This window comes from Odocoileus virginianus, chromosome 23 (assembly GCF_023699985.2).
Source record: "Odocoileus virginianus isolate 20LAN1187 ecotype Illinois chromosome 23, Ovbor_1.2, whole genome shotgun sequence".
Classification (NCBI taxonomy): Eukaryota; Metazoa; Chordata; class Mammalia; order Artiodactyla; family Cervidae; genus Odocoileus; species Odocoileus virginianus.
In genome coordinates, this window is record NC_069696.1 from 28367662 (window position 1) to 28395397 (window position 27736).

General features: G+C 35.8%; 1 protein-coding gene across 15 annotated transcripts in view; it reads right to left on the minus strand.

Moving 5' to 3' along the window:
- SOX5 (SRY-box transcription factor 5) overlaps positions 1-27736 on the minus strand; it is a 1090001-nt gene that overhangs the window by 44658 nt on the left and 1017607 nt on the right. For all 15 annotated transcript variants that reach the window (XM_070453774.1, XM_070453776.1, XM_070453775.1 and 12 more), the window contains one exon: positions 5291-5468. In XM_070453774.1, the coding sequence (XP_070309875.1) occupies positions 5291-5468 (178 nt within the window). The remainder of the gene's footprint in view (positions 1-5290; positions 5469-27736) is intronic.

Consider the following 27736-nt stretch of genomic DNA (forward strand, 5'->3'; position numbering starts at 1 on the left):
CTGATATGCAGCCATTTCTTCATCTATTAAGATTTGTGAGAATTAGATAAAAAAATGTGAAATTAAAGTGTAAAGTGCTATGCAAATATTAATTGTTAGATGCTGAATAGTATCCTTAATTTCCTGATAATCTAGTGGCTTTCTAAGAAATGATTACAGTGTTCTTGTTCAATAACCTACCTTCGCAGAAGCTTTTTCTCATTAAAAATGTAAACTGATGAAATTTACAGGTAAGATGCTTATTCACATCACCGTATTTAAAATTAGTAAGTTGCAGAGATAAATACCACATAACTGGACTTGAAAATATTGCCCTTCATTTTATTGAATCAATGTGCGTCTCCTACATTTGCTCAGTAAAGTTTTACATTTCATGTGTTAATGCCTCTGAGGAATGAAGGGCAAGAATATGTTCCAATAGCTTCTGAAGACATGATGTAACAAAGACTCTAGATATCTAAATCCTTAGTTTGCGACTTTCATCTGCTTATCCTCCATACTTAGCAAAATGTATGGCATAGAGACAATATTCAATACCCATTTATGGGATGAATGAAAAAGGAAAGGATAAATAGATGACTGAGAAGAACATCTGAGGCAGAGAGGCTGCCAACAGATAACAACTAAAAAAGACAGCATGCAACCCAAAGACCATGACTGGAAGGTCTCAACCTCCACTGGCTGTGAGGTTTGAGTAAGTAACTAGGTGCTCACACGCATTTGTTTCCTTACAATTCCAACAGCGGGAAGAACTACAGAATCACAGGACTATCCTCACTGTGACACGGACTTACTCAGAATCCCTGGGTAAACGCTTAGCCTCTTTCAGCTGCAGTTCCTTACCTGGAAAATAACAATTTCTGACTAGATGACAGGGATATTTGTTGCTGTTCTCTAGTCGCTCTGTTGTGTCTGACTCTTTTGCAACCCCATGGAATACAGCTCCCCAGGCTCCTCTGCCCATGGGATTCTCCAGGCAAGAATACTGGGGTGGGTTGCTATTTCCCTTCTCCAGAGGATCTTCCTGACCCAGGGATCGAAACCACATCTCCTGCTCGGGCATTGAGCCACCAGGGAAGCCTTAGTAAAAGGTGTATAATTTTAAAATAAACAGTGAGAAAACAGACTAAAATGCTCTGATAAAAGTTGAAAGTTATACATATACACAGCGAAGGTTGGAAAGGCCAATAAAGGAAAGATAACATCTGGTCAAAAGATTCTAAAATTATCCATCAGTCTTCTCAACTGTTCATGCTTTTTAAGGAGCTTTCAATGGCGCTGCCTATCATTTGCGTATCATACAAACATATTCTTATAGAATGCGGTGTAATATTGCTCACCAACCTCAAAAACTCACACTCTTTATTTGGAGCTAATAGATATATAGCAAAGAGCCCCATGTCATTAACGAAAACTTAAGTTATCTTTCGATCCACAGTTTTCCCTGGTTTATTAAGGGCATAACACATTAATTCTTCTTTCAGGGGTGACCTTTACAACACCATAATGCTCATAGCTTTTATCCCACTACATTATTACTCATTACAGTTTCAGCTTTCAACATCTGCATTTGTTGAAAAGAGAAAAGTAAATTGTAGTGGCATTGAATCCTCAGAAAATATGAGGGATGTGTATGTGGTGAAGGGCCTTCTCAGGGAAAGAAAATAGAAGTTTCAGTAGTGGAAAACGTCAGATGATAAATGTCATTAAATACATTCTTGCCTTTCTAAAATATTTTGTCATACTTAATCCTCAGAATGCTGAAAGAAAAACTCCTCACATGACAAAAAATGCAAATATATCAGTTATTCCCTTAGTTAAAGATTCCAGTTCTGGGGCTATTACAAAAGTATCTCATACACCAACAGTGTCATTTTTATGAGCTTTCATGTCTATTATGGAAGTGAATCCTTTTTGCCAAATAAAATATTTTTCCTTTTACATGCTTCGAACATGAAAGCAAATCTTATCTTGGTGTCTACTTTGGATGTTGAGCAGAGTAACTCAGAGATCATAACAGAATGGTGCAAAATGATAAAAAGAACACATGTGCCCCAAACCATTTTAAAACTTCTGAAAACCTCCATTTTCTTTGTTTCTCTTCTACAGCCACCCCACTGGCCCTAACCAACTTGCTCTTGGCAAATAATCTGGAAGCGAACGTTGTGGAGATGGAAGCATTGGAAACACACTCCTTCAGCTTTCTTTCTGTCCATCTCATAATTTCTCTGTAACTCTACCCCTTTTCTCCCCTCATTTCCTCAGTCCTCGAGAAAAAAGGGGCATTTCTTCTTTCTAAAGCTAATGCTGTCTCATTTCTTCTTGATCTGTCATCACCCATGGAGTCTTTCATATCTAAAAATGTCTCAAATTCATCTTTGTTTATATATACACATATAATTTCCTATTTTAAAACCTGTCTCTACTTAGTCTTCTCAAAATATAATCACCTCTCAACACCAAGCTTACAAAAAGACTGATTCATATAGCCATTGCACTTTCTGTCTTCATGTGCTTCGAATCTTTGTAACTGGAAGTCTTCTAAACCATTTAACAAAACCTCTCTGTTACAGTCTACCTATCCATAAGCTCCAGGTAAATCTGAAGGCTTTTCTTCTTCATGTTCTTTAATTCTCCTATAGAATGTGACACCATCAAATAACCCTGTCCTTTTTCAAATTTCAATTTGCCCTAGACAAGCAGGTCACTGCTTTCTCATCATCTTTATTCTAAGATGCTCACTTGTTCTTTATCAGTTTTCCTCTTAAAAAAAAAGTGTGGTGGCAGTTTAGTTACTAAGTTATGTCCGACCCTTGCAACCACATAGACTGTAGCCTGCCAGCCTCCTCTGTCCATGGGATTCTCCCGGCAAGAATACTGGAGTGGGTTGCTGTTTCCTTTTCCAGAGGATATTCCTGACCCAGGGATCGAACCCAGATCTCCTGCATTAGAGGCAGATTCTTTACTGACTGAGCTATGAAGGAAGCCGAAAAAAAAAAAAGTGTGGTGCTTTAGAAATATGTCCAAAGATAGACTTTGATATTGATTAGAGTTGGAGCCCAATTCCCCTTTCTCTGAGTAGGGCTGAACTTTGTGATTTTGTTATAATGAAAAGAATAAAGCAGAACAGACTGAATGACTTTTGAGACCATGACTTTCTCTTTGCTCTCCTTCCTGGATCACTCACTCTGGGGAAAGTTAGTTGTCATCCTATGAATAGCTCTATAGAAAGACCCACATGGTAAAGTACTGAGGTCTCCAGCCAACAGCCATGTGAGTAAGTCATCTTGGAAAAGGATCCTGTATCTCCAATGAAGTCCAGGTCCCTGGCTTCCATCTTGACTGGAACCATAAGAAAGACCCTAAGGTAGAACTAGCAGCTGACCCTTAGAAGCTACGAGGTGATGAATGTTGGTTGTTTTTAAGATGGTGAACTTTAAGTTGGTCTGTTACACAGTAAGAGATAATTATGGGCTTCCCAGGTGGCTCGGTAGCACAGAATCTGCCTGCCAAGCAGGGGATATGAGTTTGACCCCTGGGTAGGGAAGATCCCCTGAGAAGATCATGGCAACCCACTTCAGTATGCTTGCCCGGAAAATCCCAGGGACAGACAAGCCTGCATGGCTACAGTCCATGGGGTCACAAAAGAGTCACACACAACTTAGTGACTAAACAACAAGAGATAACTACACAGCATATAATACCTCTGACTTTTTACCCCACACCCTTTCTTACCATACACACTCTTTGGTGAACTAATTTGCTCTGATGGCTTCCAGAACCTCATTAAGGAATAATTTCCAAGTCTAAAATTCTAGCACCCCTTTCACACACCAGATTTATTAATTAACAACATCCTCCTGAACTTCTCTACCTAAAGTGATGCCTTAAGTTTCAAATTCAACACTTATTTTTGTCTTATCCCAACCTACATCCACTCTGGTCCTCTCAATCACAGTTCAGGGGGTGGGGGAGCATTATCCTTTCTAAATTGTAAATTTAAAACTCCAGACTTCTCTGTCTCTAACTTGAACCTCACCAGATACATTTTACTGTGGATAAGTTACATCAATTAGTCTTTGATATCTCTTCAACTTATTCTCTCCTTTGCTTTACCATGGCTTATTTCTAGCTTGCGTAACTTACTGTTGTCCTCCACTAAAATAGTGACTTCCCTGATTCTAGTCTTTGCTGTCAATACTCTTTTTAAAATTCTGATCAAATTGCTGTCTGAAGAAAAAGTAAAAAATTTCTTAGGATAGCATCCCATCAGACTCCATCTGCCCCTTTCAGTTTTAACTCTGATCAACTTCCACTATACACTCATTCTATATTCCAGTCAAATCAGTGTATTTATCAAAAATATGATATTTACTCTGGGATCTATCTTACAGTGTAAAATGCCTAGGGATACATCTCTTTTAAGGCTCCATTTGAATTAGTCTATTCTTGATCCTTCCCAAATAGAATCTAATACTCTCATCTTCTTGACTACAGGATTGTTATCTGGGTGCTAGAACAGCATTTGCAACAGTTGATTTAAACTATAAGACAGATAACTCCCCCCATCATAACTGGACCCTGGCTCCTGGAGGGCTGGTCTGTGACAGACTCCACATAAGTGCATGCAAATAATAAACATTAATAAATGAGGGTTGAAATAAGTATTTACAGTCTAATTTATGTGTTACTAAGATAAAAATTACTGGAATTTTAAAAAGCTTATAGAAGCATTTTCCCATGTTTGTTTACTGAAATGACAATCATGAAGAAATGAAGTGACCAACTTTTAAAAATATTTTTGTGTAGTGAAGTAAATCTCAAGAAATATGGAACTGAAAAAAAAACAGCAACAAAAACAAAAACTCGACGTCCTGATGGCTGACTATGATCCAGGCAGAATGTACTTCATCATTATGTATACTTCGTACACATCACACAAATGCAAATAAATCTCAGAGACTGAAAAGGCAAGTCACCTAACAACAACAATCTGGAACCAAGGCTCGCGGTGATTAGCCAGTTAGGCCTCTTTTTTGTAAACTTAAGAACATCAATCACATCAACGAACATAACCAATTCAATTAGACTTTCAGGGGGGCATTAGCACTCGGAATTCAGTCATACATTTCAATTTCATGTTTAAAACAGACCTGTGAAGTTCACCATATTGAAATTCTCCTCTGGAACCAAAGCCAAGAAGAGGCTATGTGTGATCTGCCATTAAAAGATGCTTTCATTCAATTGTCATAAACAGAAAATCAACATAAACAAAAGAAACAGAACTTACCCATTGTGCTAACTCTGGCGGAAGGACTAGCTAATGATGCTGGGACAGAGGCTTTGAGGGGGCCTGCCCCACTGTTTATTCTCAGAGCTGGCATATGGGGAGAGGTGGGTGATGTGGGTGATTTGCCATCAGAGGTCTTGGGTTTAGCTGATAGGTTCAGTGGCTGTGCCACTTCATCCTGCAATGATCAGCAGAACATGAGCTGTGATAAGGAAAGTCTGATTAAAAATGTCTAGAAAAACATAGGTATAACGCCTGTCATTTCCCATCAAATACTCTACCAATCAGTGATCTTAACATTCGGTTTGAACATTACAGTGTTGGTTAGCTGTCAACAAAGGCACTTTCAACTATATATTATGAAAAACCTTTTATATAAGAGAAAGTTCACGTGCACTCAACTATCCAGAAAGCATGTAACTGATGCCACCTGTAAAAAATATTCTTAACAAAGATATTATTTGTACTACTCACTTTTATTGAGAGACAGTGCATAATTTTCATAAAACTATAATGTAGATTTTTTTTCAACCTGCAAAGAATAGGTGTTGAGTCCCAAGCATCTTTGGATCCTAGTGCTTAAACAGAGTACCTAGAACCTCCATGATGAAGGAGTTAAATGGTGTGTACCTCTGATTAGAACTGTTCTCCAAACTAAACACAAAAAAAGAAGAAAACTTTCTTTCTTAAAAAATAATCTTTTTCCCTAGGTTTCACAGAAACACTTTAGGGTTTGATCTAAAAATGAAAATACACATAATTAGCATTATATTAACATATATTATTTATTTATATGCAACACTGTTCTAAACATTTAGCATTACATTTTTAAATATCCAAATTTTCCTTACAGTGTATTACATGGTGGTATGAAGATCAGAACATGGCCAGCTCAGCATGTATGGTGACTTCCAGTTCTCTGCTTAAGTAGGTCAAGTGTACATAGTTAACACTCTATTTTATACTTTTCCACATCAGCTTTTTTTTAAATTCAAATATAAAATTTATGGGTATAATTATCACTAAAATGTCCATCACAATCTAAAAGAATCAGATTACCTTAACATTACTATTCTTTCATTGCAAACTAAGAAAGTTATTCCTTTTTTGTGCTCTAAAATTGCAATATGGTGTCATTTGTATTTTACTATTTATATAATCTCCAATTCTACCTATGTATTACTGTAGAACAAAAATTTGGTTCCCACTTAGCTTCATCTTCATGAGTCAAGAACATAAAATGTCTACTAGTAATAGGATAACTTGTTGAAAGTAGAACAATTTAGAATCAAATGGTGTGATCTGGTGACATGGAAACATATTAATTAATGTGTACAAAATTTGATATGTATATATTTACCCAAAACATTTAAGTAAATCACTTTACAAAAACGGCATGATATGATATTTCAAGTTTATATTTTAAAAGCAATTTACTTTTATTTGATTCCATGGTTAGCATCACCTAAGAAACTCATGAACAGGCTAGAGAAAATCATACTTGAACTTTTTTTTCAATTCTGTTTTCTTTTTCAGAGAAAATAACAGTTATTTGAAAACCCATGACATAATTCAAGTGGCAATCTAGGATCATGTTAGATGCATAAAAAATTATTGACCATGATACCATATTTATATGAATTCACAGAATCTTGGAAGGAAGTATAATAATTCCATGACTGGTTCAATATATAATTTTGAGCGAAATATTTTAAAAACTACAGGGCAAAAATCATTCCCAGATCTTTCAACATTTAGTGAGTGAGTCAGTCAGTCATAATCCTTATACATGATGGCAGATCCCCAGAATACTGTGCCTTTCCCCCCTATACTCCAGTGTGATGAGAACTTCTCAAAATGTGACCTTTGAACTAGTGCCATCAGTACCACCTGGGAACTTGCTAGAAAGGCAGATTCTCTATTCTAGAAACTCTGGAGATAGGTGCCAGCAACCTATGTTTTCACAAGCATTCCCAGGTGATTCTGATGCACACAACCATTTGAGAGACACTACCTTACATAGTTAAAGGGAGATTATTTAAAAATTTTATTTATGAGGCTTCAAAAGTCTCCAAAAACCTTCCTCAATATAAGGGGGTAACACTAAAAATACACAATGGTATCTCAATCTTTAAAATGTTATCAGAACATATTGTAAGCTAATAATACAAAATGATAACATGTATATGCATAACAAACTAAATGATGCTGAGATTCCATGGGTCATTATGGATTAGAATTCAGATTTTCTCTCTGTTACTCAGCCTAAAAATCCTGTCATACCAGAGTTTTATCAACTATTTACTGGGGCTTTCCAGGCGGCACCAGTTGTAAAGAACCCGCCTGTCAAGGCAGGAGACATAAAGAGATGTGGCTTCCATTATGCAGCTGTAAATACTGAAGGCACTTTTCCCCTTATAAAAGTTGTACCTGTCTGCTAGTGTCTGCATGAAACTACTGGCTTTTGTCATGGTAGCCTGAAACCTCTTTTGACAGCATCACAGCTCTTGCAAAAGTTTTGAGGGGATGAAAGTGAAAGTCACTCAGCTCTTTCCAACTCTTTGGGACCCCATGAACAATACAGTCCGTAGCATTCTCCAGGCCAGAATACTGCAGTGGGTGGCATTTCCCTCCTCCAGGGGATCTTCCCAACCCAGGGATCGAACCCAGGTCTCCCGCACTGCAGGCGGATTCTTTACCAGCTGAGCCACAAGGGAAGCCCTTGAGGGGATACTTGGAGAATTTAAAGGTGGCTGCTTCACTTGATTGTGCAGAAAGAAAGGAACATATTCTCAGAGGGGCAACAGAGATCTATGAACACAGGGGAAGTCAAGTCTGACTGTGTGTACTGGGGAGAAGTGGTGTTCATGGAGATGATGGAGACGCGGGTGCTGATGGCGTGAAATGTCATATGCTTAGCTCTAAGCACTAACTATTATAAGCGCATACTAAAAAAACTACCAAAAACACTGATGACAGCAAGAGACCTGCTGGAAATCTTAATACTCTCCTGCATTCAAGGCAGCTCAGATGTCTGAAAGCCAAAAAGTGCAAAGCCCCAAGAACATAATAGAGGTTGACAGCTCCAAAGTTGATAGATATATCATTCAAAATTGCCTCTCCTTCTCCTTCATTGTATGACCAGGCTAATGGTATATAAGAATCCACAAGCCTGATCCTTATTCTGGTAACTACATAAATAATTTTTGACTCATTGTATGATATTATTTCACAACTTGGTTCTTTTAATAATTTACTACTGAGCTATTATACCAAATGCCCATTATTCATGAAGAATACAAAAATTACAGTAGTTTTCCATTTTCTATCAATTATTTTTTATTTGACTAGATGAAAATTAAAAAACCACAACTATAAAATGGAGGTGGACTATTTATGATGTGCATTCACATAATTACAAATATGCACCATAAATGCCAAAAGTAAGGTTTTTCTCTGTTATTTTTCATTTGCACTATCTTATCATTTAGGAGAAACATGAAAACATAGCATGATTAGCCACTATTCTTAACAAATAAATCATGTTTAAAATTATAAATAATTAGTTTACATATAAAATAATGTTATTATTTTGAAGGTTAGGAAAGCACTGGAAAAGATGGCATTTATATGAAGGTAAACCATCAGGCAGTGAGGAAAGCAAGTTCCTTTTAATTATTAATACTTGTCCAACTGTTGAATGTGGTTGCCAGTTGAAAGTTTTGGAAATAGCATATTTCATACTTTTATCATTTATACACAAAGTAATAGTTAACAAGAACTATTAGCTATGTTGCTGTTGAATAGCTCTAAACTTGTACATGAAATTATAAGGCAAGCATTTAAGCTTTTAAATGTGTAGCTAAGGTAAGCACGTCTTAACTAACTAAAGGTAGTATTCTACACAGTTATGCAATTCACTATAAATATTTCAAATCATTTACTTAATATTTAATACTGTGAAGTGATTAATAACTTCAGAAAGGAAACGAAGGCTCAGAAAGGTCTAATGAAACCCAGGTTTTTTGGACTCAACATACAATACCCTTTTCATTTACATGACGAATTTAAACTTAAAGAGATGCTGATGAAATATAATTTCTGGAATTCAGCCCTAAACCATATAATTCTATCACATAATAAACCACATAAAGTTCAGTATACATGCAATAAAATGAACTAACACACACATTTGGGACTTTATATATATATATAGTTTAAAAGTTGAAGCACAAGTTGTTAACTTGTTTTGGTGATTTTTTAAATGCTTCTCTGTTCAGTACAACATATAGCACCAAAACTTTCCCTCAGTAATACTAAAGACTTGTTACATTAGTCTATTCTTTGTGAAAAATACCAAGCGTTCACGTATAATACGGCAGAAAATGTAACAATTCATACAATAATGTGCAAGAGAATACTGTTTCGTACATCCAAATACAAGTTTTAGGAACCTATTCATGACTTTAAATTCCCTAAATAAGGAATTATTAAATCTTAGCTGTCTAGGATAGAATGCAAAACAAGGACAATCCAAAAAACATATAGTTCAGGAATGGCCCACTTACAGCTCTTATGAGTTCTCTGAAAGCAAACATTTCACTTAACATCACTTGTGGTTACAGTACTAGAGATATTGCAGAGATTCTAATGAATTTGTATCCCAGCCAATGAAAAGCTCCCATACCTATAAATTATAAATTAGATAAAGAAAAGAACTTAACACAAATATATTGCCTTAGATGCACTGAAGAAATATCAATTATGATCATTAATGCAGCGACCATTTCCTCAGAAACTTAACACACACTGTAAAATAACTATATAAAGGGAATGTATATTCATTTGGTTTTCAAATCTTAAGTTTATTCCAGGGTCTTCTCTTGTGGCTCAGAGGTAAAAAATCCACCTGCCAATACAGGAGACAAGGGTTCAAGCCCTCGTCCAGGAAGATCCCATATGCCATGGAGCAACTAAGCCTGTGCATCAGAGACGTTGTGCCTGCTCTGGAGCCCACGAGGCACAACTACTGAGCCGGCATGCTGCGACCACGGAAGCCCACATGCCCTAGAGTGCATGCTCTGCGACAAGAGACGCTGCCACAACGAGAAGCCTGCGCACCGCAAGTAAAGAGTAGCCTCTGCTCGCCACAACTACAGAAAAGCCCACACAGCAATGAAGACTGAGCACAGGCAGAAATAAATGAACAAATAAAATTGTAAAATGCTTTTAAAAGGTCTATTCTAGAAAAGCACAAGTTACTGTATGACAACTGCATAATATTCATAATTCTGTAATGTGCAAAGACCAAAGTTGTTACAGAAATCAAACAATTTATCAAAGAAAAATCATTCTCCAGAATCCTGGAGGGTTATTTCTCTCTCCATACTCCTGAGCCTTCCTTCATGTTTTTGCTAAGGAATTTTAATAGAGAACTAGAGAACAGGGATACCAGTATCCTAAAGAAGTCTACTGTTTTCTTCATATTTGCACTCTTGTCCTTCACAATATAGATCTCTACCATCATGTGGGAACCTGGACCACAAGATGCACCATTAAGGATGTGCACATGATTATATTCTCCAGAATGAAAATTTCATCATTATTTACTTTCTCTTCTCATTATCTAGTTGATGATGTAATTCATGTCATATCACACTTGTCTTCAAATCACTTCCCTAAATATTTAACCAAAGTAGTTATTGAAAATCAAACATTTTTTTGGTAGTTAACAAATTTATAGCACTCTGAAGACAAAAAACAAAACCATATACACTTACCTAATCATCCATCCATTCATTCATTATTTATTAAATGGAACTTCAACTATATAGCAATGGGTATTTTATGTTGGGCATTATAAAATGCACATAACTTGACATCTAGGCATGTGGCTTTGAAGCTTTTGCTTTGTGTGTCCAGCAATAAAGATGTAAAGAGGTGTGCTTACTTTTTATTCAAGCCCTGGGTATAGAAGTCTGCGGAACTAAGTCTTACTTAAAATGAATTCTTTAAGGACAGTTTGTCAATGGATTTAATATGTTGTATACATGGGGCTGCCCTGGTTTATCAGACCCTAAAGAATCTGCCTGCAATGTAGGAGACGTGGTTTGATCCTTGGGTTGGGAAGATCCCCTGGAGAAGGGAATGGCTACCCACACCAGTATTTTTGCCTGGAGAATTCCATGGACAGAGGAGCCTGGTGGGCTACAGTTCATGGAGTCACACAAAATCAGGCATGACTAAGTGACTAGCACTTTCATTTATAAATATACTTTGATTTTCTAACAGCCATGCAAAGATTTTATATATATTTTATATATACACACACACACACACACACACGTATATATATACACACACACACACACACATATGTATATATATATACTATCAGGCTACTTGCTGTGCACAATTTGAAAATCATTCTCATACCTATCATCAACACTCACGTGAAGGAAGTAGTGGTACTAACATACGGGGAGGAACAGAAGCATTCATGAAACATATTGCAGAATTAATCATGATGCTGCTATTATCCTCTCTGATGACATAATCACATTAAAATAAGCATGGAAGCTACATGACAGACTGAAATGCATAATGTGCGCTGTGGCCGCACCTCTCTTCCTTAGCTTGTGTTTACTTCATCTTTTTCTTCTTCTATTTTTATTATTCACTGTAAGAGCCCTCTTTCACCTTTTGCGCCCACATAAGGCATTTTCTCCCTACAGTTTAGTAGAAAATAGCAGTAAACATTAGAGACGAAAACAAAACAAACATGATATCTCCAAAAAAGACTGGTGTTTCCCGCCTTTTTCCTTCGTGGAGAATTTAGATGAGAAATGGTTTACATTTAAGTGTGAGAGAGTCAACTAAAGTAATATAAAAGTAATTTTAACAATAGTAAAATTATTTTCTTAGCATATAAAGAATTAGGAATCCTAATCAGGTGGCCACTCCAATGCCAAATTTAACTAGTAACTTCCTGGTACCTAAAAATCAAGGCTATCATTTTAGAGAGCATCTTACTTCTTAAGCCCTTTTCATGAACACACCCTTGCTATTGCACTTCCAGACTGCAAGATGCCTTGTTAGCCAGACAGAGAGCACTCCACGAATTCTCTGATAGGTATGCTTTTGCTGTCTTAATGCTATCATTAGACTTTATTGCCATTTAAATTCAAGTCTTAAGTTATTTAGCTGAGGGTAATATGTTCTAGCTTCTCATTTGGCTTCCACATTTTGCCATTTTACACTTTTGCTTAATGTGCACCTGCTTCTTTTAAAAGTGGATGCTAGCAGTGTAGTTGGGGGACATTTGCTTCAATGTGGTAATTACGCATTGTGTTTCCATTTACACTGTTGGCCCTTAATTAATTTAAAGGTATTCAAATCGCATGCATCATCTAATTTGTTGTTTACAATGTCCTCTGTTCTTTCCCTGAAAATACTTTAATAGACTTATTTTCCTTGTTTTCTGACTTTATTGATTTAAAGCCTCAAAAGTGCAAATTATACCCAAAAATACACCTACACATACATTTGAAAACAAGAGAGGAAAGATTGTGGCTTTGAAATATTGAAATATTAGTAATATTTCACTACTTTTTCTAATTAAAAAACTTCTTTGAAATTCCTAAACCAAAAAGATGTAATTCTCTTTACACACACAGTTTTTCTGTGATAGCTCGCCTCCAAGATATTCTTGTTGTTGTGCAATCACTAAGTTGTGTCCCACTCTTTGTGACCCCATGGGCGGTAGCATGCCAGGCTCCTCTGTCCTCTACTCTCTCCCAGAGTTTGCTCATATTCACGTCCATTGAGTTGGTGATGATACCTAACCATTTCATCCTCTCCCATTCTCTTCTCTTCTTGCTTTCTATCTTTCCCAGCATCAGTGTTTTTTTTCAGAGTCTGCTCTTTGAATCAGGTGGCCAAAGTATTGGTGCTTCAGCTTCAGCATCAGTCCTTCCAATGAATATTCAGGCTTGATTTCCTTTAGGATTGACTGGTTTGATCTCCTAGCAGTTCAAGGGACTCTCAAGAGTCTTCTCCAGCTCCACAATTCAGAAGCATCAATTCTTTGGTACTCAGCCTTCTTTATGGTCCAATTGTCGTATCTGTACAAGACTACTGGAAACACTAAAACTGACTATATGGATCTTTATCTGCAAAGTGAAGTCTCTGCTTTTTAATACACTGTCTATGTTTGTCATAGCTTTCCTTCTGAGGAGAAAGCATCCAAGATGGCCCCCAATAATTCTTGTCTCCTGGTATTTATGCTCCTATGTAGTCCCCTCCCACAATGAAGAGGACTGATCTACATAACCAACAGGATATTGCAGAAATGACAGTTTGACTCCTGAGGCTAGGTCATAAAGACATCATGGCTTCAATCTTCCTCTTTCTTGATTGCTTGCTTTGGGACAGGGTTTCTCAACTTCAGCACTATTGATTTTGGACTGAGTAAACTTTGTTGTGAATGACTGTATATTGCAGAATGTTTAGCAGTATGCTTCGCCTCTACTAGTAGATGTTTCTAGTGCCCCAACCAAAGTTGCAGTGTGACCAAAAACATCTCCATACACTGTCAAACGAGTGTTCAGGGACAAAGTCACGCTTAGGTGGAAGTCAGTGTCATGACGGGAGGATACTTAACCAATGGAGAGACTCACCTGGCAAGGAACTGAGGCCTCCCACCAATAGCCAGCACTCACATGTTGGGCATGAGAGTGAGCCACTTCGGAAATGGACATAACCAGGAGAAGTCAAGTTTTCAAGTGACTGTAACCCCAGTGGATATCCTAGTACCAGACAAGCTTTCAAATGACTAACCTCAGTTGACACCTTGGCTGCAATCACATGAGACTCTTAGCTAGATTGAACCAAGTGAGCTACTCTCAAATTCATGACCCACAGAAATCATCTGAGCTAAGTGTTTATTGTCTAAAGTCACTAAATGTGGGGGTATTTTGTGAAGTAGTCCATCGCCAACTCCCGGAGTTTACTCAAACTCATGTCCATTGAGTCAGTGATGTCATCCAACCATCTCATCTGCTGTAGTCCCCTTCTCCTCCCACCTTCAATCTTTTCCAGCATCAGGGTCTTTTCCAATGAGTAAGTTCTTTGCATCAGGTGGCCGAAGTATTGGAGTTTCAGCTGCAGCATCAGTCTTTTCAATGAATATTGAGCATTGGTTTCCTTCAGGATAGACTAATTGCATCTCCTTGCAGTCCAAGGGATTCTCAAGAGTCTCCTCCAACACCACAGTTCAAAACCATCAATTCTTTGGCACTAAGCTTCCTTTATAGTCCAACTCTCACATCCATACATGACTACTGGAAAATCCATAGCTTTGACTAGATGGACCTTTGTTGGCAAATTAATGTCTTTGCTTTTTATATGCTGTCTAGGTTGGTCATAAGTTTCTTCCAAGGAGCAAGCATCTTTTATTTCATGGCTGCAGTCACCATCTGCAGTGATTTTGGAGCCCCCAAAATAGTCATTCACTGTTTCCATTGTTTCCCTATGTATTTGCCATGAAGTGATGGGACCAGATGCCATGATCTTAGTTTTCTGAAGGTAGAAAAGGTTCCAACTTTTTCACTCTCCTCTTTCACTTTCATCAAGAGGCTCTTTAGTTCTTCTTTGCTTTCTGCCATGAGGGTGGTGTCATCTGCATATCTGAGGTTATTGACATTTCCTCTGGCAACTTTGATTCCAGCTTGTGCTTCATCCAGCCCAGCATTTCTCATGACGTACTCTGCATATAAGTTAAATAAGCAGGGTGATAATATGTAGCCTTGATGTACTCCTTTCCTGATTTGGAATCAGTCTGTTGTTCCATGTCCAGTTCTAACTATTGCTTCCTGACCTGCATACAGATTTCTCAAGAGGCAGGTCAGGTGGTCTGGTATTTCTATCTCTTTCAGAATTTTCCACAAATTATTGTGATCCACACAGTCAAAGGCTTTGTTATAGTCAATAAAGCAGAAGTAGATGTTTTTCTGGAACTCTCTTGCTTTTTTGATGATCCAATGATCATTTAAATTTTAGATTACCTAAATTTTATTTTAGATTAACTTTCTGACTGCTACTTTTTAGTTTCAAAATGTTCTAAAAATAAACTGTAGAAATAGTTTCTGTACATTACTTAGAAGAATGTCATATGGGAAAATCTTTAGCTCACAATAGCAAATGAAAGCCCACTCACAGAAATACCACTGAGTAAATTTTTTGAACTTTTTGAAAAGAAGAGCAACAGGAGGAATACAAGTGTCAACAACAATATTTGATGAGAACAGTTATAACATGAAAGAGTATAAAATATATGGTGTTTCAGATTTAACCTTGGCTAAACTTGTGTCCCGACACAGCTTCAAGTTCCTATAATAATCATTAATTCATCCTTTGGTGTTTATTACATAAGGTTGATTTCTATTATTTTTTAAAAATGATTAACAGTTCTTCTACTAAGAGGCTAAAAGAAAGCACAGAGCAATGAGTTGATGTTAACAAGCATACCAGCTCCTCTCTTATTAACCTCTAGATATAAATCTCCAAAAGCTTTTAAAAATGCTCTTAGGAAATTAAAGGTTGACCATTCCATGAAAAGGAAGAATTAAATGTTTTCCTGACACCACCTAACCAGCCCTTAAACTAATAACTAGAGAGCATTTGTCACTGTTACATTTCTGTTAGTTCCACTTGGAGATATGTGAAAAAAATGAAGAACTGCAAAGTTATCAAATGATGGCATGGATTCACACACAAAATAGCAGAAGCTCTTAGAGTAATTCAGATTCACACATTAAAATTAAGGGAATGGAAGCCACAGCTGATCAAATTCTATTACCACCTCTATGTTGGGAATGGTACTTCAAACCTATACCTGAATTAACAAAACCAACCTTTCCACCTGAATCTACAGAAGGATTAAAAAGTAGAGCAGAACAATATAAACAACACCAATACAAATGAGTATAAACTCTTTGTCTCACTGAGGTCGTGTGTGTGTGTGTGTGTGTGTGTGTGTGTGTGTGTGTGTGTCTTTAGCTGTGTCTGACTCTTTGAAACACTGTAGACTCTAGCCTGCCAGGCTCCTCTGTCCATGGGATTCTCTAGGCAAGAATACTGGACTGAGTTGCCACTTCCTTCTCCAGTGCTGTCTCTCCAGCCCTTCAGGTGAAATCTTCACCGCTGAGCCACTGGAGAAGGAGCGGTAAATAATCACATGGAGGCCTATTATTCAGAGGGGGAAACCCTCATAAAAATGTGAAAAGAATGCGTCGATCTTGAACAACACAAAATGAAATACTTAGAAGATCCTCAGAGGGCTAAAAAATTCCTTTAAAAATATCTAGACATTCAACCTAGGGACTGAAAAATACCTAGGGACTGAAATTTTTATAGATCCTGGGAGAAGTTTGGTCTGGTTATAAGCAGATAGATCATCTTTAAACAGCCAACCCAGGAGAAAAAAATAGAAGAAATAGAAGGCACAATCATACATAAGACATTTAATAAGAACTCTAACTAATCAGATCAAAGATCTCATTTCTAATTCCCCCACATGCACGTATAGGTTCTAATGGGCTCAAATCCCCAGCAGTCTGGAGACCCCACTATGACTGACCACTTCATGTTTAATACAGTTAATCAGCATATTAGTGTATTCTGGGGAGACTTGATAGAGTCAGATTGTCTAAGGCTCAGAATCTTGGAGATGGACATGCACAAATGTGGGTTTCTGTGTGTATGGGTATGTGTGTGTGTGACAGGTTTGAAGATGAAGGAGGCAAAGCAAAGGTTCAGGGAAGACTAAGGTAACACCTTGTTATTAGCGACTGTAACAATCATACCACTGTGTTTCATTTTATTGTGTTAGTTGTTTTCCTGAAGTGTTGATGGCAAAATAATCAGATTTTAAGTAGTTTAAGAAGACTTTAGACTTTAAAGGGATCTTTATGGACTAGCTGACTACTCACACTCTTTACAGAACAATTTTCTTGCGGGTAGGCATGAGTATATTGTCTTTTATTACCCACATATAGTTTGAATAGAGAAATACTAAATATTAACTAATAAATATTAATTAAAATGTACAGTTAAGATTACTCAGTGACTCAAATTCTGTTTCTTTCTATTGTTTTCACAAAGTGTTCTAATAATTTTTTACATCTACATGCATTGTGAACATCATTTTGACTAGTGAATAAGAAAATAGGAGCATATGTACCACCATGAGGTATCCCTTAACACTTGAATCTTTTCAAATGAATTCTTTACTGTAGAGTTCTTCCCAGTCTTCAGAACACTTCTGCCTGTTCTTCTTGCTTTCCCCCTTAGGGTTGAAGCCTTGACATCTCCGGGAGCCACTGGTTTCTACTCAGAGATGTCAGCTAACAGAATCATTGTTAGGAACTCCTTAGTGAGAGGTTTCCTGTTAACTGGACTTGGAACTTTGCTAGATCAGGGCATCCAACGACAACTCTTTTCACTTCCTTCAGGGCAGACAGATAACAAAGGGGCAGTCATGGAATACAATGGGTACAAAGTCCAAAGATAAGTAAAAATAAAACATAAATGCAAAACTCATTTCTCTCACTTCCATTTGTTTTAACCCAGACTAATTTTCACCCATGAGAGTAATATTCATGATCTTCCTTTCTGAATATAGATTTAGAAGAGTTGTCCCATTTGTCCTGGTCTCATTTTTTTGTCATGTGATAGGTTTAGTCTTTAATTTGTCCCACAAGCATCTTTTTTAGACATTATCCCCTAAGGTGCTAGTCATGGGGGAGAAGGAATTTATATTTCATTTGGTGAAGCAGTATATAGACAATGAATGACACAACAACAGTTCGAGGCTATGTAATTTGCCTTTCCCTTCTCCAGAGGGAATGGATTGTCATTCCCTTCTCCAGAGGATCTTCCTGACCCAGGAATCAAACCCAGGTCTCCTGCATAGCAGGCAGATTCTTTACCATTTGAGCTACAGGGAAACCCTTGTAAGTTGCTAGAAAATTTTAATACAGTTAGCTAACTCTTGAACAACTTATAAGTCTGGGGCAGTGACCCCCTTGCACAATTGAAAATATAAGTACGACCTTTGACTCTTCCAAAACTTAACTGCAAATAGCCTAAGGTTGACTGGAAACCTTACAAGTAACATACAAAAATTATTAATACATATTTGCACGCTATACACATATTTTTATGCATTCATGACATACCTAACTTTTTCTTATTTTTTCTGTATTTCTACGCTATGCAGTTTGTCTGCAAATTTTTTCAGATTGTTACAAATCTCCAAAAAACTTTCCCAATATATTTGCTAAAAAAAAAAACACTTCATGTGAGTGGACCCATGCAGGTCAAACCCATGTTATTTAAAGGCCAACTGTATTAAAAGAAATATGATTGTGATTAATCTCAAAGAGTGTCATGAAAGTTCTGAAAAAAGTTTGTATTTTATTTAGACTTTGTCACAATGTGACTGATTCACTAGTCTAGGACTGGGATGTGGATTTTGGATGTCAGATGTTTAATTTAAATGAAATTTTCAGAACTTTTCAGAAGGTTATAATTTCCTTATTCTGTTGATCTTGACACCTTTTTCTGAAGAATCTGAAAATACAAAAAGGTGTCAAGGGTATGAGCCTTTAAAACATTAAGTAATATAAAATTTGCTATTTTGGATTAGATGATTTTTTACTAGAAATAATTATTTTCCCTTCTTTAAGATATTCATCCAAAGCAATTACTTTCCAATTGTTATTGACGAAGTATTTTTTTCCTTTTCTCATAATTAATCTATTATAGAGTGAATAAAACAAAAGGCATAGTACATGCCAATGGAATACAAAAATTATGAGATTTTTACCCGAGAATTTCTCCTCACTCCAAAAGAAATTCTGACTTTATAATGCAATTTTGTCACCAAGAGAGAGAGCTTTCAAAAAAGAAATAAATGCTAATGTCTTTACACTATTATTACATACGTATTTAGGGAGAATCAGTTAAATATTACGAAACATATAAAAGTTTAGTAAGTTTAGTAATCCAAATACTTATAAATTTTAAAAATAAGTTGACTACTTTTATATCTGTTCATTTTAAATCCTGCTTTTCTAATATTATTCAATTTACACCCTGACATCCAAACTTTATGTTACAAAAACATCCTCATATATTTTGTCTTATTTTACTTTAAGTCTCCCAGCAAGAGTGTGAGACATTATAAATCTTACTTCACAGGCAAGGAAATTGAAGTTAGAGTTATTCAAAGATTTGCCAACAGCCATCACTTTATTAAGCTTGGGACTCAAATTCAAGTTACTGGCCTGTAAGTCTAGGCTACTTTTCAGAGTTGCATCTTTATTAGCTAAATGCCAACAAGGAAAAAGTTGTTAACAATAACTTCTTCGAAGAATCATACTAATAACTGAACTCTTGCAATTTCTTCATAATTCTGAAGAAATTCTTATATCACATTATGATACATGCCATTATGAGCTTAACTTAGGTAATATTAATCTGGGTTCTTGCAAAAAGTTTACAATATCAAATCATTAAATATTTAAACAAAATAGCTATAAGTAAATTCCAAACATATTCATATAACTAAATTATATTCTTTTTACAAAAGAGTAAATATTTCAAATAAATGCATAAACATCCTCAACACTGTTATTTAAGTTGACTTGTTTCAATATAAAACATAAGTCATTTTATTTATATATCCAAATGCTGTCCATTCATTTAGAGAGGAACTAATATTGCAAGAAATGAAGCACAGGTTGGCAAAGACCTTTAGCTCACCTACTGGCTTGACCAAAGGCTATGACTCCATCCCAGGTTTATTTCAAATGAGTTGTGTCAAGGGTCACAACTTGTCACAAATGTCACAGGCCATTTTATAGTGATTTATAGCTGATGTCTCCAAACCTTCTTTTATTTTAATGATAACCTCAATAGAATCATTAAGGCATTCTTTGTCTTCATGGCAGTGACCAGGAGGGAACTGATGTCTTTAAAAAATTCTAAGGGATGAGGATTATTTATACAGAATGGCAGTTTTTAATGTTGCACCCTGGAGATGAAACATTTTTTTTCTCAACATATTGCAGATGCTTGGCTTGATTATATATTCTGCTTATTCTTGTTATAATATTAAATTCAAGGTATCTTCCAAAGAAAATTCAAAAAAGATGAAAAGACTTAGAACTGAGCATGAGGTTTGAGTATGATTTTAATTATAATGATCTCAAATTTGTATTAAGCTCTTACAGCCTCGTGATTCTTAAGTGTCTGTATTGAGTTAAGCATGTCATAAAGCATGAGGAATTGCAAGACTGATTTATCAGATATTCATTTAAGAAATTGTCAATTAAAATAATTAATGTGTAGTGAAACTCAGCTGTAATGCCTTATGCTTAATTTTTCCCAACCCATAACATTAAAAGAATAATACATCCCACAAGTCTGGATGGCTTGAAAGATTTTATATAGCAACTGTAATGATATCATTACATAAGAGTTTCAATGATATCTTTTCAACTGAACTGAGGAGAAAGGAGGGCATTTACCTAGATTTAACTTTATTTTGAATGTTGCTTTGGGTCATTAGATTGCCAAATAAAGGGAATCTGCATTTCTGGTTATTGCAGTAAAGAATGGAATATATACGTATATATTATATATACTGTATATAACATCAATAATATTTATATATAATATAAGCAAACATGTATATAGAAGCAAACATGTATAAAATATTTCTCTGCCATACTTGAGTAGATTGGCCTAAAAGAGAAGCAGAGAAAGATAATATTATAAAAATAAGAGAGAATAAAAAAATTCCCTCCTAAAACTCTGTCAGTTAAACAGTATAACAGAAGTAGCCTGTATTAGTATAAGCTTATGCCTTGCATTTCAGCACACACTTCATTCATCAACATACACAAGGGAGGCCATTCACTTGATGTGCTCATAGTAAACAAATTCATGAAGCTAATGTATAAAGCAGACTACCAATTAATTCTTTAATTTAGACCTAAACAGAATATTGCTGAAATTTTTAAGATATTCTTTTTCTAACTTCAGGATTCCTCAAAAAAATCAAATTTTCACTATCAGAATCAGGGCAAAGGAAGTAGTGAGGATAATTTTAATCTGTGTCCATGGGTTCCACATCCACGGACTCAATCAAATACAGCTGATACAGAAAGCCAACTGCACCATGCCATTTTACACAGAGGACTCGAACATCCTAGAATTTTGGTGTCCAAAGAAGTCCTGGAACCAAACCCCTCTGAATACCAAGGGACGACTATACTTCACTCAGACTATAGGAAGGACTGGTAAATTATATAAGTTTCATTACATATGATATCTCTCAAATGATCAGAGCCCTCATATTTCCTGAATCCAGTGTGAAAGTCTGTCAGGATAAAGAAGACAAACCTTACTTTTAGGGTACATATGTTCTTTTTACATAGTACAATAGCATTATTTTACTATTCTTAGGTACAATAGTAATCTGCTCAATGCTGCACTGAGATTACTCTCAAGCCATGGATCTTTGGTGCTTCCATCTAAGGAGTCCAAAATTCAGACACATTTTTGAACAAAATAGCTTACTTGCACAGATAATTTGCTTGTTTGCTTGCTTGCTCTTTTAATAGAGCTGGAACAATGACTATATGTCAAGTATTACACCAGGTGCCAAGGATGAATACGATAAGCTCCCCATCGTCAAGTGGCTCAGAGTCACACAAGGGAAGGCAAGTGGAAGCAAGTGTTTTAAGAGCACATGCTCAGTCGTGTCTGATTCTCTTGCGGCCCCATGGACCTTATCCTGCCAGGCTCCTCTGTCCTTGTAAATTTTCAGGCAAGAATACTGGAGCAGGTTGCCACTTCCTACTCCAGGGGATCTTTCTGACCCCAGTATCAAACCCATGTCTTTTGTGTAGGATGCTGGGATACTATACCAAGAGTACATGTCTATGCAGTGCGGTCACATATGACAGGATAGCCAATCTTATGTAGAGGTGATAGTTGAGATAGAGCTTATGAGTTGGTGCAAGGCAAGAGGGAAAAGTGGAATGAAGAGGGCAAAAGCATTTCAGAGAGGCAGAATGGCACAAACACAGGCAAAAAGAGGTAAAATAACATGATACATGAGGAAGTGATTCCATCTGGGGCACAGACTGCTGAGATTAGGAGAAAAGTAGAAATAATTTAGGCTAGTGAGGTGAATGGGGCTAGATTACAGAAAGCCATGGCAAGGTGGTCAGATTTACACTTTTAGACATTTTTATCTTTACATTTTTATTCTTCTTAAGTTCACTCCAAACTAGAGATATGTTACAGTTAGTTATTTATTTCTTTAAAATTCAGATGAAATTCAATACTCTACTCTTTCATACCTATATGTCCTTGCAGAGGTTATCTCATTTTCCTTTAAAAATCTTCTAACTGACATACCTTCTGGAACCTTTTCATTTTTCTCCTTGACTGTATTGGGAACTTTCTTCCTTTCTTCCATATTATTCTCTGATTATTACTTAGCCTATGGTATTTTAATTGTTAATTTATTTGCTGTCTTTCTCATTACACTATATAGTGTTATTTATCATTCTTTTTTATTCTACAAGTGTCCTGTATAGTATGGGCTTCCCAGGTAGCACTAGTGGAAAAGAACCTGCCTGCCAATGCAGGAGATACAAGGAGACGCAGGTTCGATTCCTGGGTCAGGAATATCCCTTGGAGGAGGGCATGGCAACCCACTCCAGTATTCTTGCCTGGGGAACCCCATGGGCAGAGGAGCCTGGTGGGCTGCAGTCCTCACGGTTGCAAAGAGTAGGACATGACTGAAGCAACTTAACATGCATGCACCAGTGTATTAAAGGTGCTAAAGAGTTGTTTATAGAAGAAACCTCAATAAATGTTGTTTGACAGCTTCTAAAAGTGACTCTAGAAACCTCATCCATGAATAACAGTCATTACACACATTTTTAAAAAATCATATAAACCAGTGAACAAACATATAGCATTGTTTCAAGAGAAACATCAAGTCTATTGCTTGGAGTATGTCTCTTTCCAAAGGAACATATTCTCATTCCTATTTTCTCATTAGAAGATATTTCATCTAGGATAAACCATATTTTACTGTTCTAAGTGGATCTTGTTTTTAAAACCAGGATTTAAATATATTTTAAAAGAACTTTTTTTTAAAAGTTAATATTTTTGTCTCATTACATTTCTTAATGTTTTATTTTATATGTCTAGAATTCTAGAAAATAACTTGGTTATAACAAAATCCCAAAAGTTTACCTGACAATAGCTACAAAACATATAATTAATTAAAAAAAAACTTACAGATATATTATCTTAGATAACATACTAATACTTTTAATTGCAAAAACTGACATATAGTGAATACTATATCACAAATAGTGACAACTAAGTGTCAATTCATATTAAGATCCGGTTACATACTATAAACATTTGATCTAGTAAACATTTATTGAGTGCACATTATGGATCAGTCACTTAAAACTCAATGGGTAAAGAGAGTGTTTCTAAAACAATTAATCTTATGGAATTGATATTTCCTTCACTTAGTTTATTGCAAGTCCGTGAATTACAGTCCCAGGTATAACAGATCAGAATTTAAGCTCACTGCAATTCGTATGTATGCTAATAGAAAAAGACAAGCAAAATCAAATCAAACAAAAATTACCCAGAGGTTCTCTTAAAACTGAATGAGAACTATCATTTTTTTAGATAAATGACAGCACTATTTGCATGAAAACTGGCACTAAAAATTCCATTGCTTGACCCAAAATTTTTGTCCTGCCCTGTATTTATATAGGATTGACCTGACTGTTGAGCTCCTGCAGACTTAAAATGAAACTCTGATCCTCAAAAGAGTTGCATGGGAAAGTACAGAAAATAAAAATCTGTACCTATTTAAGGACATTCCTACTGCTGTCATAATGCTTTTGTACATACTTCACAAAACAAATTTTTTTCCTTATGTTAAGTATTACTGGAAATACCACAAGACAATTTTTTTTTGCAGTATTTCATCCTTTCTATTTTTAGTCTCCATTTCTTTTTCTCCTATTTACCAAATCTCTACACTGCCAGAAGTCATCAAAATTGTACAACAAACCATAACAGTTCTGATTATACACTAAAATAGAAAAAATAAGACTTTTTGGCTATTGAGAGATTCAATTTAAATGAAAGTCTCATACAGAATCTCATTGATAATTGGTCTTGCAAACATCTCTAACAGAACTTTAATAAAAATATTTTGTGGTTTTATGAAAACGTAAGGCTTTTAGTCTTTTCTGTTATTCATAAACAATTTTAGGGAACATGTATTTTTTAAAATTTAAGTATACATTTTTTTTTTCTTTCATATTACTTGGTAAAATAAAATCTAAAATGAGAATTCTGATCTTCATTTTCTTGAAATTTAGAGATCTAATCCTTATTCTTTTGAAAAACCAAAATCATAAAGGATGAATGTCTGGGTTCTTAGAAACTCAACCCAATGTTTTCATCTAGTCTATAGTTGCAAGTACAAGAGCTGAAAGTTGTGGGACATTGCAATTGTAAGTCCTCAAGCACACAGGGGCCAGGGTGGGGGTAGGTGGAGGTAGAATTCTAAGAAGCATCTAATTATATTATCTACAAGGAGATCCAGGACTAGGAAAGGGGTACATTCTTCCCACGAGAACCTGAGGACACATTAGGACATGATTCAGTTTAAGGAAAATTGCCAGCTTTTCATACTTCACTTGCATTCTTAGGCATGCTGCTTTCCAAGCAGCATTTTGTTAAACAAGTTCTTAGGAATGTTCAATATTCTGAGCCATTAAGAATGTACTTTTCAAATGTAATATTTATGATTAAAATTTTCATGAGCAAAATTCTTATTTCACTATAGAAAAAAATTTCAAATATATTTTCAGGTAATATAATTAAAAGATTATTTCTCATTTCAAAAAAAAGAAGAGTTGTTTTATATTTTGAATCCTATTCTGTATTCCCTCTGTCTCAAACAAAGATACGTGAGATACGGACTGTAAGTTGCAAACTCCTTTGATTATATTAAGCAGACTCTAGACAATAATTCATAGTGTGAATTATACTACTCACTGTGCATCTGATGAAGGTATTTTTTTCTCCACACTTAATACTAGTGAAGTTACACATTTTTTCTTGTTTTTATTCAAAAAACTATAATTAAGAATGACTGTGTTCTTTAGTTGATTATTAGAAGAAATGAGAAACTATAAGAAAGATGATGGAGAAATCCACTATTTTATAATTTTTTATATTTTGGATTAAAATAGTCCCTATTTCCCCTTAAGTTAACTTTGTTCAATACCACTACCATATTGTATGTGCCTGAGAAAATGTGAAAAGAAGTATAATTAAAAAGGAATCTTACTTTATGGAATATAATACAATAAAATAGATACATTAGAACTTTGTATGTAAACTCAGTATAAGTAAAACATAGGATTTTAAGTGTATCATGAATGCACATGCTTAAATAGGTCATTTAATGATTTTTAACAAGAAAGTTATCGCATTATTTATAGAAGTTTTACATAAACTTTACGAAAGCTGTTGTTAAGTGGGTGGCACTGCATGTTTATATGACAAAAATTGTGACTTTTATAAAGCTATAGCTGGAGAAAGGGAGAAGGGAGGAGGGGAAGAGAGAGAGGGAAAGAAGGAAGAAAGGCAAATATATATATGTATATATATATATATATAGAGAGAGAGAGAGAGAGAGAGATTTTGAAAGAATGCTGTCCTCTCAAAAATCCTCAATCAGGAGACTGCAAGTTTATTTCAATGATGAAAATAATGCTATTCATAATTTTAAAACTACCCTGTTGTAATTGTTTTAAAACTATAGCACATTTTTCAGTGATTTTTTAAAAAGAGAGCTAAAAGTCTGTTGCACTTGGCAGATCATCGAAACCACACTGGGTTATAAAGTTTGGGGTAAAAATCAAAATTTAAAAAGCAAATGTCAAAAGTAAAAATCTGATTAGAAATTAGGGTCTGCTTTCTTATGTGACTTGTTAACCTATTCAAAAGACATTAATTAAAATTACAATTCTAAAATTCTACTGAGCACTAGTATGAAAAAGAAAGTGAAAAGTGAAGGTGTTAGTTGCTTGGACTTGTCTGACTCTTTGCCATCATATGGACTATAGCCTGCTAGGCTCCTCTGTCCATGGGATTCTCCAGGCAAGAATACTGGAGTGGGTTGCCATTTCCTTCTCCAGGGGATCTTCCCAACCCAAGGACTGAACCTGCATCTCCTGAATCTCCTGCATTGGCAGGTGGATTCTTTACCACTAGTGCCCCCCTGGAAACTACCCCAGCCTATTTTCTAAACCATGAGTTTGTCAACCTCACTCATGTATTAGGGTCCCTGAAATTGCTCTTCCTCCTGTTTGGAATATCTTTCCCCCCAGACCTTTGTAGGTACTTTCCTTCTCATGATTTAGGTCTCAGAGAAGACTTCCCCATAAGCTGTGTCTCAAGGAGATCACCTTGCTGTCCCTCGGCACTTTTTTTTTTACCATGTTTTATTTTCTTCATAGCACTTACCAGTATATGAAATTATCTGTTTAATTGCTCACAGCTTATCACTTCCCATTCAGCTGAAAAATCTTAAGAAGACAAACTGTCCTGTTCATAGCTGTAGTAGCTATAGATCTGCCTTGAACTGAACTTGGCACACAAGAGGCGTAAACTAGTATTCGTTGAATCAATGAGTAGTAGATGTAAGCATAGGGTGCTACAGAACACTAAAAGGGGACAGAGCTTTGAAGAATGAGAAAAGAACAGAGCTAATGGCTAGAAAACATTTCCAAGTGTTTGGGCTCCTAATTAAACCATACCTAAAGTCAGCATAACTTTTTTTTTAATGTGAATACATTTCCTTTTTGCTTAATCCAGCTTGGATTGGGTTTTCTATTACTTTATTAACAAATACAATTGTCATTCAGTGAGAGCATAATTTGAAATCCTGGAAAGCTGATTAAAGTTCTACTTCAATAAGAATATTTTGACATTAAGAGTTACCCTGAATAAAATAACACTACCTCCTGGAGTGGTGGACTCCCTCTGTCACAGGAACAGACTAGGCAGAGGGAAAGTAACCTTGAGACCGAGTTATTGTATGCTGGACTGGATACTTTCTGAACTTCCTTCTTACTTAAGCTTCCCTAATTCTATAAATAAAACATCGATGCCCTTTGTTAAAGAAAGACAACTTTACATACTTTGGGTTTTGAACTTGTCTGCCTTTAGTTTAGAAGGTTATATCTCTTTATTTTGTTGATTTCTACATTTACATCTGTTTAATTACTGTAATGTTTTCTTTCTATGATCTAT